General features: G+C 37.6%; 1 protein-coding gene across 1 annotated transcript; it reads right to left on the reverse strand.

Annotated features, from left to right (window-relative positions):
• Positions 1 to 3,528: 3,528 nt before the first annotated feature.
• Positions 3,529 to 5,691, reverse strand: LOC121972576 (probable fucosyltransferase 8). The gene is made up of 2 exons (XM_042524229.1): positions 5,447 to 5,691; positions 3,529 to 4,943 (listed from the first exon to the last, which is right to left on the reverse strand). Exons 1-2 carry the CDS (start codon positions 5,679 to 5,681, stop codon positions 3,529 to 3,531), a joined length of 1,650 nt encoding a protein of 549 aa, XP_042380163.1. The 5' UTR covers positions 5,682 to 5,691.
• Positions 5,692 to 14,564: the final 8,873 nt, after the last annotated feature.

Raw genomic sequence — 14,564 nt, forward strand, 5'->3', positions numbered from 1 at the left:
AAATTGGGTTCGGGTGAGCCCTATTTCAGTTGGCCGAAATCACCCAAAAGAACGGGACTTCGGAAGACGAAGCAAAGAAGCAAGCAAGCTGGAAAAAGTTGCCAGCCAGCTTGAAGGCGCCTCCAGCTTGAAGGCGCCTTCAATGCCTGTTGGAGGCACCTCGGACCTAGCAGAAGTGAACGTTGAGCTTTCGGATAAACCTTTATCCACTCTCTCGATAGAGGCGTCTTGGACCTCTATTGGAGGTGCCTCGGACATCCAGATAGAATTTCCAGACGCTATATAAAGGCCTCTGGAACTAGGAATTAGACATCAACTGTTCCATCAACTCTATAATCAATTCCTAGCAATAGTTCTGAGCTATAAGAGTGTAAAAGGCTTCTCCGCCTTCAGAGAAGGAGATTTTTCTAGTGCGCGCTTTTCATCGCCCTAGATTAACAACCTTCTTGGTTGTAACCAGGTTAACTCCTAGTCTTCTCTATCCTTCAGTTTAGCTTTATTGTTTTAAGTTACTTTTTATTATTGCTATTGCACTTTCGAGTTGAAAGATCCGAGGAGGGTAGTTTTAATTTGTGCAGGCAATTCACCCCCTTCTTGCCGGCCTCCGCTGCACCTACAATCAATACAAGCATTCAATCTCACTTAACAAACATTAACAATCAATTCAAACAAAATAACTATGCCAAAGAGGGCTGCTGCAGAAATCTGATGAAGAGGACGTCTTACTCAGATTCGTCGGAATGCGAAGAGGGAGCTGATGTCGAAGAAGGTGCTGTCTGGAACAGGTGGTATGCTCTCCTCTTCTTAACCCGAAGAGAAGAGTTGACTGTGAAAAGGTGGACCGCCGGCCTCGAGATGAAGATGGAGAAGAGAGGAGTGGTAGCGTGTCGGTGTCGCGTGAAGCTGCGTGTGGAGAAGCTCGAGGCGTCGAGTGTCTTCCGTGAGAAAGATGGAGAAGATGGGGAGAAGGTTGGGTTATGGATGGTTGGCCGGCGGTGATGGATGAGCAGAGGTGGTCGTCGGTCGTTGGTGAAGGAGGAAGAAGAAGTGGCAGCGTGCGTGGGTACTGTCCGCGCGAGAAGCGTCGGGGGAGCAGAAAAACCAGAGAAGAAGATGTGCTTCGTGAGTTTTATATCCCAAATCCGATTCGACGGCCCTGATCAATCCAGATCTTGATGAACCGCTATAATTAATCATATCTGAATCCTTTATTTAATTTGCTTCAGATTTGATCCAATGATCTATATTATTCCAAATCTGGATCAAGGGTTCATATTGATTCAGCTCTGGATTTCCTCTCTTTGACCTCCAAATCAAACCAAATTCAATCCAACTCAATCCTAGTCCATGACTCTTCTTTAATTCCCTACACAATTGTGAAATAATGTCAAATTTTTAGGAAAATTTATAATTAAGTCAAAAATATATTTATACTCATAAAACATGATATTAATACGGAATTAAACATACGAAGGATAAAAAATGACAAATACAAAAGCCAATATAATACGTCAAAATACTTGTTATCAACCGGCTCTACGTCGGTCGGACCCCCAGGTCTTAGCCCCCCCCCCCCCCCCCACTTTTCTTTTCTTGGGCATAACTCTCAGTCTACTCCCGATCAGCTTCATGCAGGTCGGACTCATAAGGCTCAGTCCCCCACTTCTCCTGGGCACATCTCTAAGTCTACTCTTGGCCAGCTCTACCCCGGTCGAACCCCTAGGGCACAGTCCCCTCATTTCTCATGGGTAAGACTCTCAGTTTACTACCGGCCTGCTCCACTTCAATCAGACTATTGTCAGAAAACAACAATGTTAGGAAACCACAACTACTTGTCAGAGAATACCAGTTATTCATCAGGGAATATTCCAATGCGCTACCACATGCATGAAGCGAAATCTTTCTCTACCTAATGGAGTCTGTCATACATCATCTATCACCTGATATGCCCTGACACCTGACATTCTCTGATGTCTCATAATTGTGGAGATTATGAGAGACAATATAAAAAGAAAGGTCCTCTCCGTTGGTCAGGTACGCACGCTCGCACACATCTATTCTAGTACTACTATTGATCTTCTTCCTGCACTTTTCGCTTTGTACTACTCCTGATTTTAGCATCGAAGGGTCTACACAAGGGACCTCTTCCCTGATTCTTACTCTAACGCTCCCGTGCGCTCTGCTTATGGTGTGCGCAGGTCCATGGTACCATTTTCGATCGTCTTTTCTTGCTCTACCAGAAGGTGAAAAACCTAGAACGCTCGTGGAGGCCCTAGATCTAGGTTCTCTCTTTGTCAACATCCTCATCCTCGTCCCCAAATCCCACCATCTGACTCAGCTTCCAAACAAGGGATCAACGAGCTTGCTAAAAGGATCGGTCAATTGAAGAAATATCAACAGTATCACTTGGTATTTTTACTTTTAAAGCTAGCATTGCTATTACGCAATTGTAACTATAGAAAGAGTGATTTTAGTAATAAAAACAATTAAAACCTCACTTCATAATAGGTTAAGAGACAATATGATAAATAATTATTTGATACCATATATTAAGGGAGATGTGTTTGATACCAGTGGTCAAGCACAAAGGTCTTAGTGCCCTATGGAAGGGCTTTTTCCTTACATGTGCAAGGCTAGGCTCTTGACGGTTTGTTTTCTGGTTGTCTTACGAAAAGCTTCGGCAAATCTCTGGTCTTTCATCTTTCTGATACATTTCCTACTGTTAATAGAGAGACCGCAGCTTATAATTCAGATTCAAAGGGACAAAGTTCATGTTTAGCATTCTGTAGCTTTGTTTGACATGATCAAGATAATAGAGAGACACTAGTGCTTGAGCAAGAGATCTGTTTCTGCTAGTTTGTCTATGAAATATTATGTTAGGTTTTGTGATTTAGTCTGCAATGCATTTGCATGTTGATGTAGTAGTAAAATTCATTAAATAAAACAATATCTCAAACTGTGGTTTGGTATAGTTAAATTTTACACAAATCCAAAGCACCCACGAATATGTATAATTTTCAAAAATAATCTTCTTTTGAAAAATAATGATATTACTGCATCGTATTTAAATATTTTACGTGATTATGCATATACAGCGGTAAATTGCTTCTTTTTCTATAAGAATCTAGTCTCCAATTCAACAAATTAACAAATAATTTTTTTTAATAGGCAGTTGACATAGTACTTTGTGATTTACCTCAATAATTAATAAAAAAATTTTATGAGACCGAATTCATTATCTCAAAAATTAGTTAGCGTAACCAGCTGATGAACATTCAAAATATTTATTCATATTAAAATTCAAATTTTAATCTTTTAATTTATTCTATTAAATACTTTATCAATACATCAGGCCTCTAATCCTCACTGAGATCGACAACCACAAGTACAAATTGTATCATCTAAACACGAGTATCATCACTTGAAATTCCTCATGTGAATCCTCATGTATAGTTCTGCACACAGCTGACTCAACTTTATACGCTACCAGTACTCTCCAAACTCAGTAGTAAGTCAACTCAAAACTTACTAATAAAACAATTTGATACCACCGGCCTTGTCTTCACAGTGTCTCAAATATGGAACCACGGAGCCGAGGTCCAGTTCCCTTCTCGACTTACACTCAAACGAGGGAGGGAAGTGGAAGCAGGGTTCCATCGTCGAGGATTGCAGGCAAAGGTTCTCATCATCGAGCCTCACGAGCAACCACGGTCGAATTCCACCCAGCCCTTGCGCCACATACCCAAACGTAGAATATTGACTCGTAATCAACGAGTCGCTCAAGCTCAAGAGATAAATCTCTGCGAGAGCCTTCACGTTGTGATCCAACTTCTCTGTGAATTGTTTCTCTTCATGGCTCGGCTGATAGACGCCGATCACCTCTCCTGTCGCCGTCGCATTCCTATAGTACGCGTCCCTTATCCTCTCGAAGTACTCACTCTTCAAACTGGTCACGAGGACAGCTTTCAGTTTGACTCGGACGGTGTCTGAAAGAGCAGCGGCGTCTTTCGTATCGAGATCGGGCAGCAAGTTCTTTGAGATCGCGCAGTTCATTATATAACTCGAGTGCCTGTGGAGATCGACTTCTGCAAATGTCCTGATCTGGACGCCCAATATTTCTTCTGCATTTGCTAGGTATGCTTGGTAGTACCTTGTTACGTGGCCCCAAACTGCGTTGGATGGATGGAAGAGATACCTTCCCAGGAGATGAAACACGGTCGTCCTCTCGGGGAAGAGCAAGCTGAGCTCCTGCTCGAACATCGGTATGAGAAACAAAGCTGGGACAAAATACTGGTTCGATCTCAGCAATAACCATGGGAACTGTCGAAGCAGCAACTGAGCATCTTCGCAGTAGAACATTCTGTCGTAGTCATTGTTGTTATGTACGAGGTGAAGATACAGATAAGCTGGCAGCGGAATCGAAGCATTGGTGATGTTCATGTCATTACGGAGGATCTTATCTCTGAGCAAATTCCCATATCGATTTGGATCTTTATCGAAGATCGAGGTCATATGCGTGATAGGGAAGTCAGAAGGTAGAAGCCAAGTGGTGTTGGGGAACGGCTCGCAGAAGAGGCCGTTCATGTAGTCAGGGAAGAAGAGCAGTAGGACTTTGTCGTTGAGGAGAGCGTAGAGGAAAGCAGAGGTTATGCTAATCATCCTGTTGCCCAAGCCATGCTGTGGCAACCACACCACGTAGTTGCACTCCGTCGGGCCGCCGCCGCTGCGGTTGGAGGTCAACTGCCTGATGCTCTCGCGGTAGAGCTCGGTGTTCGGGCCGCATTTTCTGTGGAGAGCTTCGTAGCTTCGTAGCTTCTCTAAGAGATATGGAGAAGGGGTGTGGTTCAGAGGTTTCAACAGTTTGGCAGACTCGAATCGGCTTCTGCAAGAGGCTTCATCAAATGCAAGGGAGAGCAGGCCGCCGAGGGATTCGTCCACTGAACCTTGAGCACAATTTGCAATTGTAAGAACTAAAAAGTGGTGAATCGATCACAAAGTTACTTCACACGATATCTTCTTCAGCAAAAAAGCTAAGTTTCAGAAAACCACCACGAAGATTTTGATTTTTATCAAAAGCATATGATCTAAAAGACTGGATTCAAGCCTAATATTGGATTCAGGCTACGAGCGTCTGTTAGAGCTCGGATCAACAAGATACAGAGAGACACGTCTTCTATTTCCCTGGAAAATGATCCAGTAGAGACAGGGGGTCCGTCATCAATAGAACAGGGAAACACTCGCCGCTCGAGTTCCAGGAAACGAATGAGGAGGACGAAGTGACGAAACCCTAATGGATTCCACAAAAAACTTGATCCGATGACACAGATGAGAATGTAAAGTAGCGCTATCTTCCATTTCCGGCTTATCTCCCCAAATAGTGTTTCACTATTTGGGGCATCGGAATGGAGAAGTCAAAGAAGAGATGGATCTTAGATAAAGGATTCACCTTTTTGTTCCGCTTCTGGCGGTGGCGGGAGGAACCGATCAAGGAACGAAACGCGATGGACTCCCGATAGCACAGTGAGAAGCAGGACGAGGGCGAATAAAGCAAACACAGGCAGCGGCTTTGCACCTCCGAACCAATCGCTCGCCTTCCATCCGTCCCTTCCTTCCTTCTTGGCCTCCGACTGCGGATGCGGCGGCCGGGGAGGCGGCGCTTCCGTCTGATTCGCCATCTCCATCGCGGCGCCTCCCTTCGATCGATTGCCAAAACCAAATAGAAATCCTCCACGGAATCAATACGCGTTCGGCTTGCTGAAATCGGGAAAAATTGGAACGCGGATCTTTGGTTTGCCTCACTCGATCCAAACCATCTTCTGTTATGGCGGAAACCATGACGCCATTTAAGGCAGACGGAGTATGGTAGGGAAACTTCCATTTCTCATTTCCCCACCTGAACTTTTACATTTATTCAAAATGTCCTCAGGTTTTCGTCATTAAATTATTATCTCGTCCAATTTCATTAACCGTGTTAAGAGATAGCGTTAATTACGAATTTGTAATTAGTAAAAATGTAAAATAGAAGAAGGGAAAATTTGACTGCACTTCCCATCGTAACTTCGTCTTTTGCATGCAGTACTCCTATCCCAAAAATTTTATTTCCACTTTCACCCAATATAATTGATACTAATTTATTTTATTATATTTTATATGATTTAATTTAAGAAGTTAAAAAAATAAATATATATTTTTTTAAATTCAATACATTAAATTAAAATCTAATATATTTTTTATAATATGATTTTTTTTCATTGTACTAGATTCTCTTTAAATATATTTAATTGGATAAAAAATATATTAATTTTTTTTAAATTATGCTGAATTTAGGTGGAATTATATTAAATTAAAAAAAATCATACTTAATTTGATAGAAAATATATTTAATTTTAATTTAAAATATTAGATTTAAAAAGAATTATACTTAATTTTAAATATTTTGTATTAAAAAAATATAAAGGATAATTAGATAAGATGTTTATATAAGGGAGTTAAGTAAATAAAATTTTATAGGTAAGAGTGGAAATAAAATTTCTCAAAGGGGTTAGAGATTTTTATATGTAGCGAGTGCATGAAACATTGAAGTGGTGGTTGGGTTTTTTTTTGGACCTATTTTGATTTTCTTGTCAAAATTATCCAGTTGGAATCCATAAAAGTATAATAATCTCTTTTAGTAAAGTCATAAAAAAAAACTCTTTTATTAATTATTAAAATAATAACTCATGCATTTTACTATCAAAATTATTATTTTTAAGTAGTTAGATAGAAAATTGCCTTCAAATATTGAATCGGAAGTCAAATTTTACATTTTTAGTTTGGGTATAAGAATAAAAATATGAATGAATTTGATAGTAAACTGAAATAAATATGAATTTAGTCATTCCAATATTACTATTTAATTTATAAGCTCTAATTAAATATGATTGTAAATATTACTGTTTGATTTGCCAAAAATTTAAAAATACAAATGTAACAAATATTATATTTATCCTTAAAATAAATCATAATATTCTTATAGGATAATTATTTGATTTACCCTTAAAATACAATGGAGTTATTATTTGCTATTCCTATTAACCACAAGTCCCTTTAAAATTTATATAGATCATAGTATTATTTACTTACCATTTGAAATTAAATGAAAACACAATAAACATATGATTGCCCTTAAATGCTTTCTCTTATGCGAATGCCTATTATATTGAGAATTCCTATCTGCATGAGATAGAGCAATTTTTAGTCAATTTATTTACAACGGCTCCTTGTACACCTATATACAACCATAGTGAAACAACATTGCAGTGTATCAAAATAAGCAAGCAATATGGATATTTGCATTCATAGGCATGTAATCAAATCACATTTTCTTTAAATAATTGTTATTTCAAATGTGGTTTACTTCTATAAGCAATCATAATTTTATGCCCAAACGAATGTAATTAAATGACAAAATGCTCGACATTCTTCAAATCACAAATTAAACGAGGTATAAGCAACCAGCAGTTGGACTTTGTCAAGCAAAAGAAACAAACTGTATAATGTTAATTCTTTAATAGCTATCACAAAACAATACTGTTATCACAAAACAACACTACTATCACAAAATCTAACATAATAACTATCATAAATAGCATTACTATCACAAAATCTAGCATAATAACTATCCTAAGATAGTTTCCACAAAATCCAATAAGATCATCTCAAAACTCAGCAATGCTATCACAAAATTTAGCATAACAGCCATTGCCAAAGTAATTTCCACAAAATCCAACATCATTATCTACATATTTAAGGAGGAGACAACTAGACTAAGCACGTAATTCCTTCGCAACTCTGAAGGAAGATTGAACAGTACATTAATCTTGTCCTTATCTGCAGTGAATATATTAGCTGCTTTGAATACATCACCACTAGGAAGGCTAAGGTTCATTAGCTCAGTAATTACATCTTTCATTCTTTCTGAAGTAATTTTTTCCTACAAATTCTCTTCTGCCATGACATTTGCAATGGTTGCAAAATTTACATTAAAATCATCCATAAAAGTGCAAAATCCATTGTTTATGTCTTTTAGTTGTGTCCCAATATCCAAGTGCATTATTGTTGTTTTTTTTTTTTTTTTGCAAGTTTATCTCCAGTTGTTAATGGTTGTTTATATTTTGTAGTCGACTTTATCACATCAATGTTATGTGAAGTAGTTGGGGCTAATTCTGATTCAAAATACACATTATTATCTTCTTCATACTCATTTGAAGAATGGTAGAATGCACTTAGATTTTCACCTCCAATTTTATCATTTTGATCAACTTCCAAATTGCAAATAACATCTACATACCCTTGAGCAACAACGCTAGTAGCTCTATCTCTTCCATAGACTAATTCAAGTTAATTCAAATATAAAAATTTGAAATCTCACATTCCTTTTGCCTCTTTGTGAGTCTATAAAATATAAAATATGCATGATTGAAAAAAGCTTAAAGAAATATGAAAAGAAAGATTTAAGATGGTAAAAAATATAAAATTATCTACAGTAACTATAAATCATTGCTTTTCACATATTATTTTTTCTCCACATCATTTCATTGACATCCACTTTGCCTACACATGTCAATAATATGAAATCTTATCTTTAACTACTTGATCTTTGATTCAAGATGAGGTATAACTTGTTTTATAAGAGTAGGGATCTTTCTTAGTATTCTCCTATGCACCTCAGCCATATAATTGCTTTTAAAACCACCATCCATCTTCCATGAAGGATCACAAGCCATATCTTAAAGAGTTGCAATTAATACTTGAACCTCATTTACTTTCCAGAAGCATTTATTTCTCTCACGTCCTTGAACTCTTTAATCTTCCTCCATTCTTACACATAATAATGTTAAATCATTAAAAGTTATGAGTAAAAAGGATCATTGTTACAAAAAACTGTAACATGTGATAACAAATTTATTGAGAAATAAAATTTATTCCATCATAAATAATATATAAATCAAAATAAAACAAGTACTGAAATAAATGAAAAACAATTAAATTAGAACAATTGTCTTTTAAACATGACAAACACGTTGAAACATTCATGAAAATGCAATAAGAATATCATTAACATATCCCCTTGCCTACAAATGGTCAAGGATATGATCATTCTCTCTAATGATTAAACATTTCATGTGCCAATGTATTTCTAAAGTTGGTCCATTCTTCTGTTGGGCTGATACTTGTCACATATTCATCATCTTTAAAGTGTGCACTTCCATGTCTTCTTCTTCAAGTGCTTCCAACTCTTGTGGATCGAAAATCATGTACTTTTGAATCAAATTGTGTAAAGGCAACAAACTAAAATAATGCGCACTTAAGTTTCAATTGGGAAAAATGAGAGGCAAGCTAATATTTTCCATCTCCCTTTTAGCAACCCAAAACATCTCTCAATCACATTTTTGGCCTTAGAATGTTTCATATTAAAATATTTTTCGGCTGTATGTGGTCGGTGACCATGAAACTCATTTAGATGGTACCGTTGCCCTTAAAAAAGAGCTAAAAGTCCATCCACATTACAATATCCATAATCCACCAAATAATAACAACCTTCAAAAATACAAACAAAAATATTTTGCATTAATTATAAGTTTGAATGAAGTTTTATATTGAAAATATAACTAGCTAGTCCAAGACTAATTGTACCTTAAGGAACTTTAAGATCATCATGCCTAATTATAGCATATCTAAGCACACAACCATCATGTGCATAACCCTCTCATCTAGGTAAAACATATATAAACTACATGTTTGGACAACAAACACCCAATACATTTAAAGCTATATTTTCTTTTCTAGTGTGATATCGAGGCTTTTGATCAGAAGGAAGTGTGACTTTGACTAATGTACCATCCAAAGCACCTAAAGAACCTAGTTTTTTTTTTTTGTTTCCAATAAGTTATAATTTTAAAAAATACAAATGCAAAGTACCTTGAAACACTGCCAACGATCATCTTAACAATCTTCAGTAATAGGAACTGGTATTTTAAGCAAAATGGCATGCAATTTCAAGATTGCTAGAAGGCAACTATTAAAATGATGACTGATAATTTCTCCACTTCGTAAAAATAATAGACTCATTGTTCTTTTTTTTTTTGGGTGAGCAAAAACATACACAAACATAGCAACTACTTCTTGTAGAGATATATTTTTGTTGTCTTTTAAATCTCCAATATCTCTTACCATCTCACATAATATTCCAAAAGTGCATCTATCCATTCGAAGCTCACTAATGCAAGCAATATCAGATTCTTGAGTGAGTCTAAATACCCAATTCATTCTTTAAGTGTTTTCTCTTCTTTGGTTTTAAGTGGAGGTCTCATAATATGCAAATGTAACGACAATAATTGGTACCACATAGCATATGCAACACTGAACACGTTCACCATTGATGCCATAATCTGAATATTTTAAATGATTTTACGTCTTCTACTAGCAGTACGAATACGTGCCATTATCTTCTACAATAAAGAGAAATTAACATAAAGGGTTATATACATAATAAGAAAACTCACTTAATTCAATCTCAATCTCATTCATCTTGAATCTACCCATTATGTATAAGATAAAATTAGAAAAAATGTAATATGTAACTACAATATCATAATAAAAAGTCAATCCATTTTCAAAAGATACTTTCATTATTAATTGAAGTTGATCTCTTAGTTTATTAATAAATAAAAGGAACGATAAGTATCCAGAATGTATAACAAAAAAATATTTTGTTTTAAAACAAAACTGATGGCTACTATACTTGAGTATCCAGAAGCATAGTAGTCATTATCAGCAACATATATAGATTTTGAAACCGCTAAAAAAAAATCATGAAACCATACACATCCTTAAACACCATGAAACCCCACTTAATCTAATCCCAATTCAAATCCCAAAACCATACACATCCTTGCCATTGCTGAAGAAGAGAACACGGCAGTGGCTTCATCGCTACTTGGTGGGGTAGCGACCGCTCGAGAGGCTGCCTTGCCGGCTCACCAACAGTGAGGCTGTCAACCGATCGCATCACTCCCATTTTTTTGCAGAATAGGAAATAAAGGTTTAGGGTTGAGGGTTACCTTGAATTTCCTAACTTGCTGTGGAATGCGGCGGCAGGGGAGGAAGATGAAGTCGAAGAAGAGGCGGCGACAGACGCACTCGAAGATCCTACATTGTTGTCAAAGAGGAGGCAATGACTTGCGCTGAGCGCAGACACTGTTGTCGTAGAGAAGTCGGGCTTAGGTCAAAAACAAAGAAATGAAAAAATCTTTTATCGGGGGAAAAAGAGCCGCCCAAAGGATTAACAAGCAGGAATCAATTCTAATCCATGTGTTTAATTGGGTTTTGGTCATTCCAAATTATTTAGGAAAGATTCTAAAATTTTTATTTTCAAACCCATTAACCAAACACCCTATATTTCTATGATTTCATTCCCTCATTCCCAAACTCCTAAACCAAATATCATCTCAGTCTCTGTGTTAGACTTTCTTTCTTCCCAATACTTAACCAAACTGATTTGTTTATTTCTGTTAGTGCGGAAAACACCAGACAATCGAATCTATGTTTTGATAATGACAAAGGGTTCAAAGTTAAGATTATTTGTTATCTAACAAGTCTGAATGAGCTTACAAAAAAGTCTTAAATTTGCTTAGGCAAAAGTCCAAACTACAGTTAGGCAGGTGGAAAACCCTAGGGGGAGATAACGCTAGATAGAAACTCTTGGCGGGTCGAGCACTTTGGACAAAACCCTAGAGTTGGAGACTCTAGGTGAAAATCCTAGTAGTAGCGAACCAGGTGGAAGACTGGACGGGTCGGGGATCCGACGTCCAGGGGAAAAGTCCTAAAGACTCAGATGCTAAGCAGAAGTTCAGTCAGTCTAGAGGACCGATCTAGCAAATAGTAAACTCTCCTGAGAGGAGTAGGTAATAACGCGTTCCCTGAAGAGGGAACAGTAGGCATCGGTTCGACCTAGAGTTTCAGCGAAACTTAAAGTTAGAACCGGACAGTCCAGAGACTATCAAAATAATTTATTATTTTATATTTTATTGTACTAACTTTATTTTGCTGGGTATATTTTGTATTTGGACTAATATGCCTTGTAGGAAGTGGAAAGCACAAAAAGCATCAGGTGAACAGTATTCAAGGCGCCTTCCATGGAGCTTGAAGATGCCTCCAGTGAATAGTATTCAAGGTGTCTTCCATGGAGCTTGAAGGCACCTTCGAACAGATAGAATTCACAGAAAGCGGATTCTATCGACGATTGAATCTGCGGGGATGGAATTCAAGCTGGAGGTGCCTTCCATGGAAGCTGAAGGCGCCTTCAACAACCTATATAAGGCTGGTCTGAGAAGATGCCCAATAACACTTAATCTTCACATTCTTTCTACTGTGCGCTGCTCAAAAGACGATCCGACGAAGCCGTAATGCGACTCCAACAACCGAAAGCCCGAAATTCCTTGTTCTTAGTTGTCGGTATACTTTCAATTGTATTTTAATTATTGTACTTATAATTTCTGGATTGATTAGTGGATTGTCCATCGAAAACACTCTCACGTGCGAGCCTTGGAGTAGGAGTCGCCATAGGTTCTGAACCAAATAAAAGAAAAGTGTTAGCGCTTGTGTTATTTTGCTTCCGCTATATTTCTATCTTCCGCTTCGTTACTCTGTGCTTTCCGAAAAGCGTGAAAAAGTCACGAGCGCTATTCACCTCCCTCTAGCACATCTTGATCCTACAATTGGTATCAGAGCGGGGCTGCTCTGAATCGGTACAACTATCGTTCGAGCATTTCTTCGTAGCTTTTTTATTCATTTTTGGTAAAAATAAATTCTTACGCCTTTCGTTTTTTCCTCTAAATTTTTTGAAGACATCCATTCTCAAATTTTCACCATTAGTTAGAATTGGTAAACTATTGCATTTAACAAAATTTGTCATAATATTTTTTAATATTATTTTATTATTATTTTGCTACTTTTACGCAAAAATTGTGAAATACTCTTATTTTATCTTCTCCAGCACTACTAATCCAAGACTAAATCTTAGAACAAGTTTTATTGTTTTCATCTTTGCAAGATTTTTCTAATGGCTCACCAAGAAGGGTATAGCACTTCACGTCCTCTCCTCTTCTCACGCGAAGACTTCGGATACTGGAAGAGCCGAATGGAGTACCACCTGAAAACTCAAGTGGAAATATGGATAATAATCTAGATGAGATTCAAATATCCCATAGAAGATGGAGTTCCTATCCCTTGCGACAAATGGGACACATCAACCTGCAAGAAGATCAAAGTCGATGCAAAGGCAACCCAGACTCTTCAATGCAGCTTAACTTAAGAAGAACTTAACTGGGTCGGCTCCTTCAACAGCGCCAAGGAGGTATGGGAGAAGCTAATTGAACTGCATGAGGGAACCTCCGACACCAAGATAAGTAAGCGTTATTTGATCTTAAATAAGTTATATAATAATAAAATACAGGATGGTGAGTCAGCAAGTCAACTTTACGTGCGGATTCAAGATCTACTCAATGGTCTCCACACAATCAGTCAAAAGGTGGAAAATCGCGATGTTATCAGGTATGCACTCAACGTCTTTCCGAGGAATACTTTGTGGGCATCTATGCTAGATGCTTACAAAGTATCCAAGAATCTATCCTTAATAAAATTAAATGAATTATTTTCAGAATTTGAATTGCATGAATAGATTAATACACCCTCGACCGAGAAAAGTATTGCTCTTGTTGCAGGTACAAACAGAACAAAGGAACCAAAAGTCAAGCGCTGAACTGAACCCGAACCTGAAGACGAGTCAGACTCAGAGGATGACGATGAGATCACAGTCGAACTTGTCAACCTTATACGAAAATTGTACAAGAAAAAGAAGGGCTTCACAAAATGGGAAATCAAAAAGGTGATTCAGTCAAAGATGATGCAACCGAGCCTAAGCTCTAAAACAAAGGGTGAAGTCACATGCTATGGCTACAACAAAAAGGGACACATTGAGGCAAATTGTCCAAATCAGAAGGAAGCGAAGAAGCAATGAAGAAAGAAGGCGTTACAAGCAACATGGGATGAATCATCATTGGAAGACTTCGATGAAGATTTTGAACAAACAAGTTTCCTTGCACTTCCTGCCCGAGAGCAAGTCATCGAATCCAAGACAGAATAGGAAGTTGAGTCCGAGCAAAGCCACGGATCCGTATCCCATTCAGAAGGTTCCCAAACCAATGTAAGTATTTCGTTAATTAGATAGCACAGTTTGATTTCTTACTTGTCAAGAAAATTAGCCAAGTCCAACCTCCGGGTCAAGTCACTCCAACAGAAGGTTAAAGCCCTCAAGGAAGTGACCATCCCAAGCTCCTTGACAGAATCAGTTCAGACTGGAACTTCAACTCAAGTCCAAAAACTTGAGGAAGAAAATTTCAATCTGAAAAGTCAAGTCAAGGAACTGAAGGATACATTGGAACGGTTCATTTTGGGTTCCAAGAATCTTGATTTGATTCTTGGAAAATAAAGAACAGTATACAATCAATCCGGACTTGGATACA

The sequence above is a fragment of the Zingiber officinale genome, chromosome 4A, assembly GCF_018446385.1.
Source record: "Zingiber officinale cultivar Zhangliang chromosome 4A, Zo_v1.1, whole genome shotgun sequence".
Classification (NCBI taxonomy): domain Eukaryota; kingdom Viridiplantae; phylum Streptophyta; class Magnoliopsida; order Zingiberales; family Zingiberaceae; genus Zingiber; species Zingiber officinale.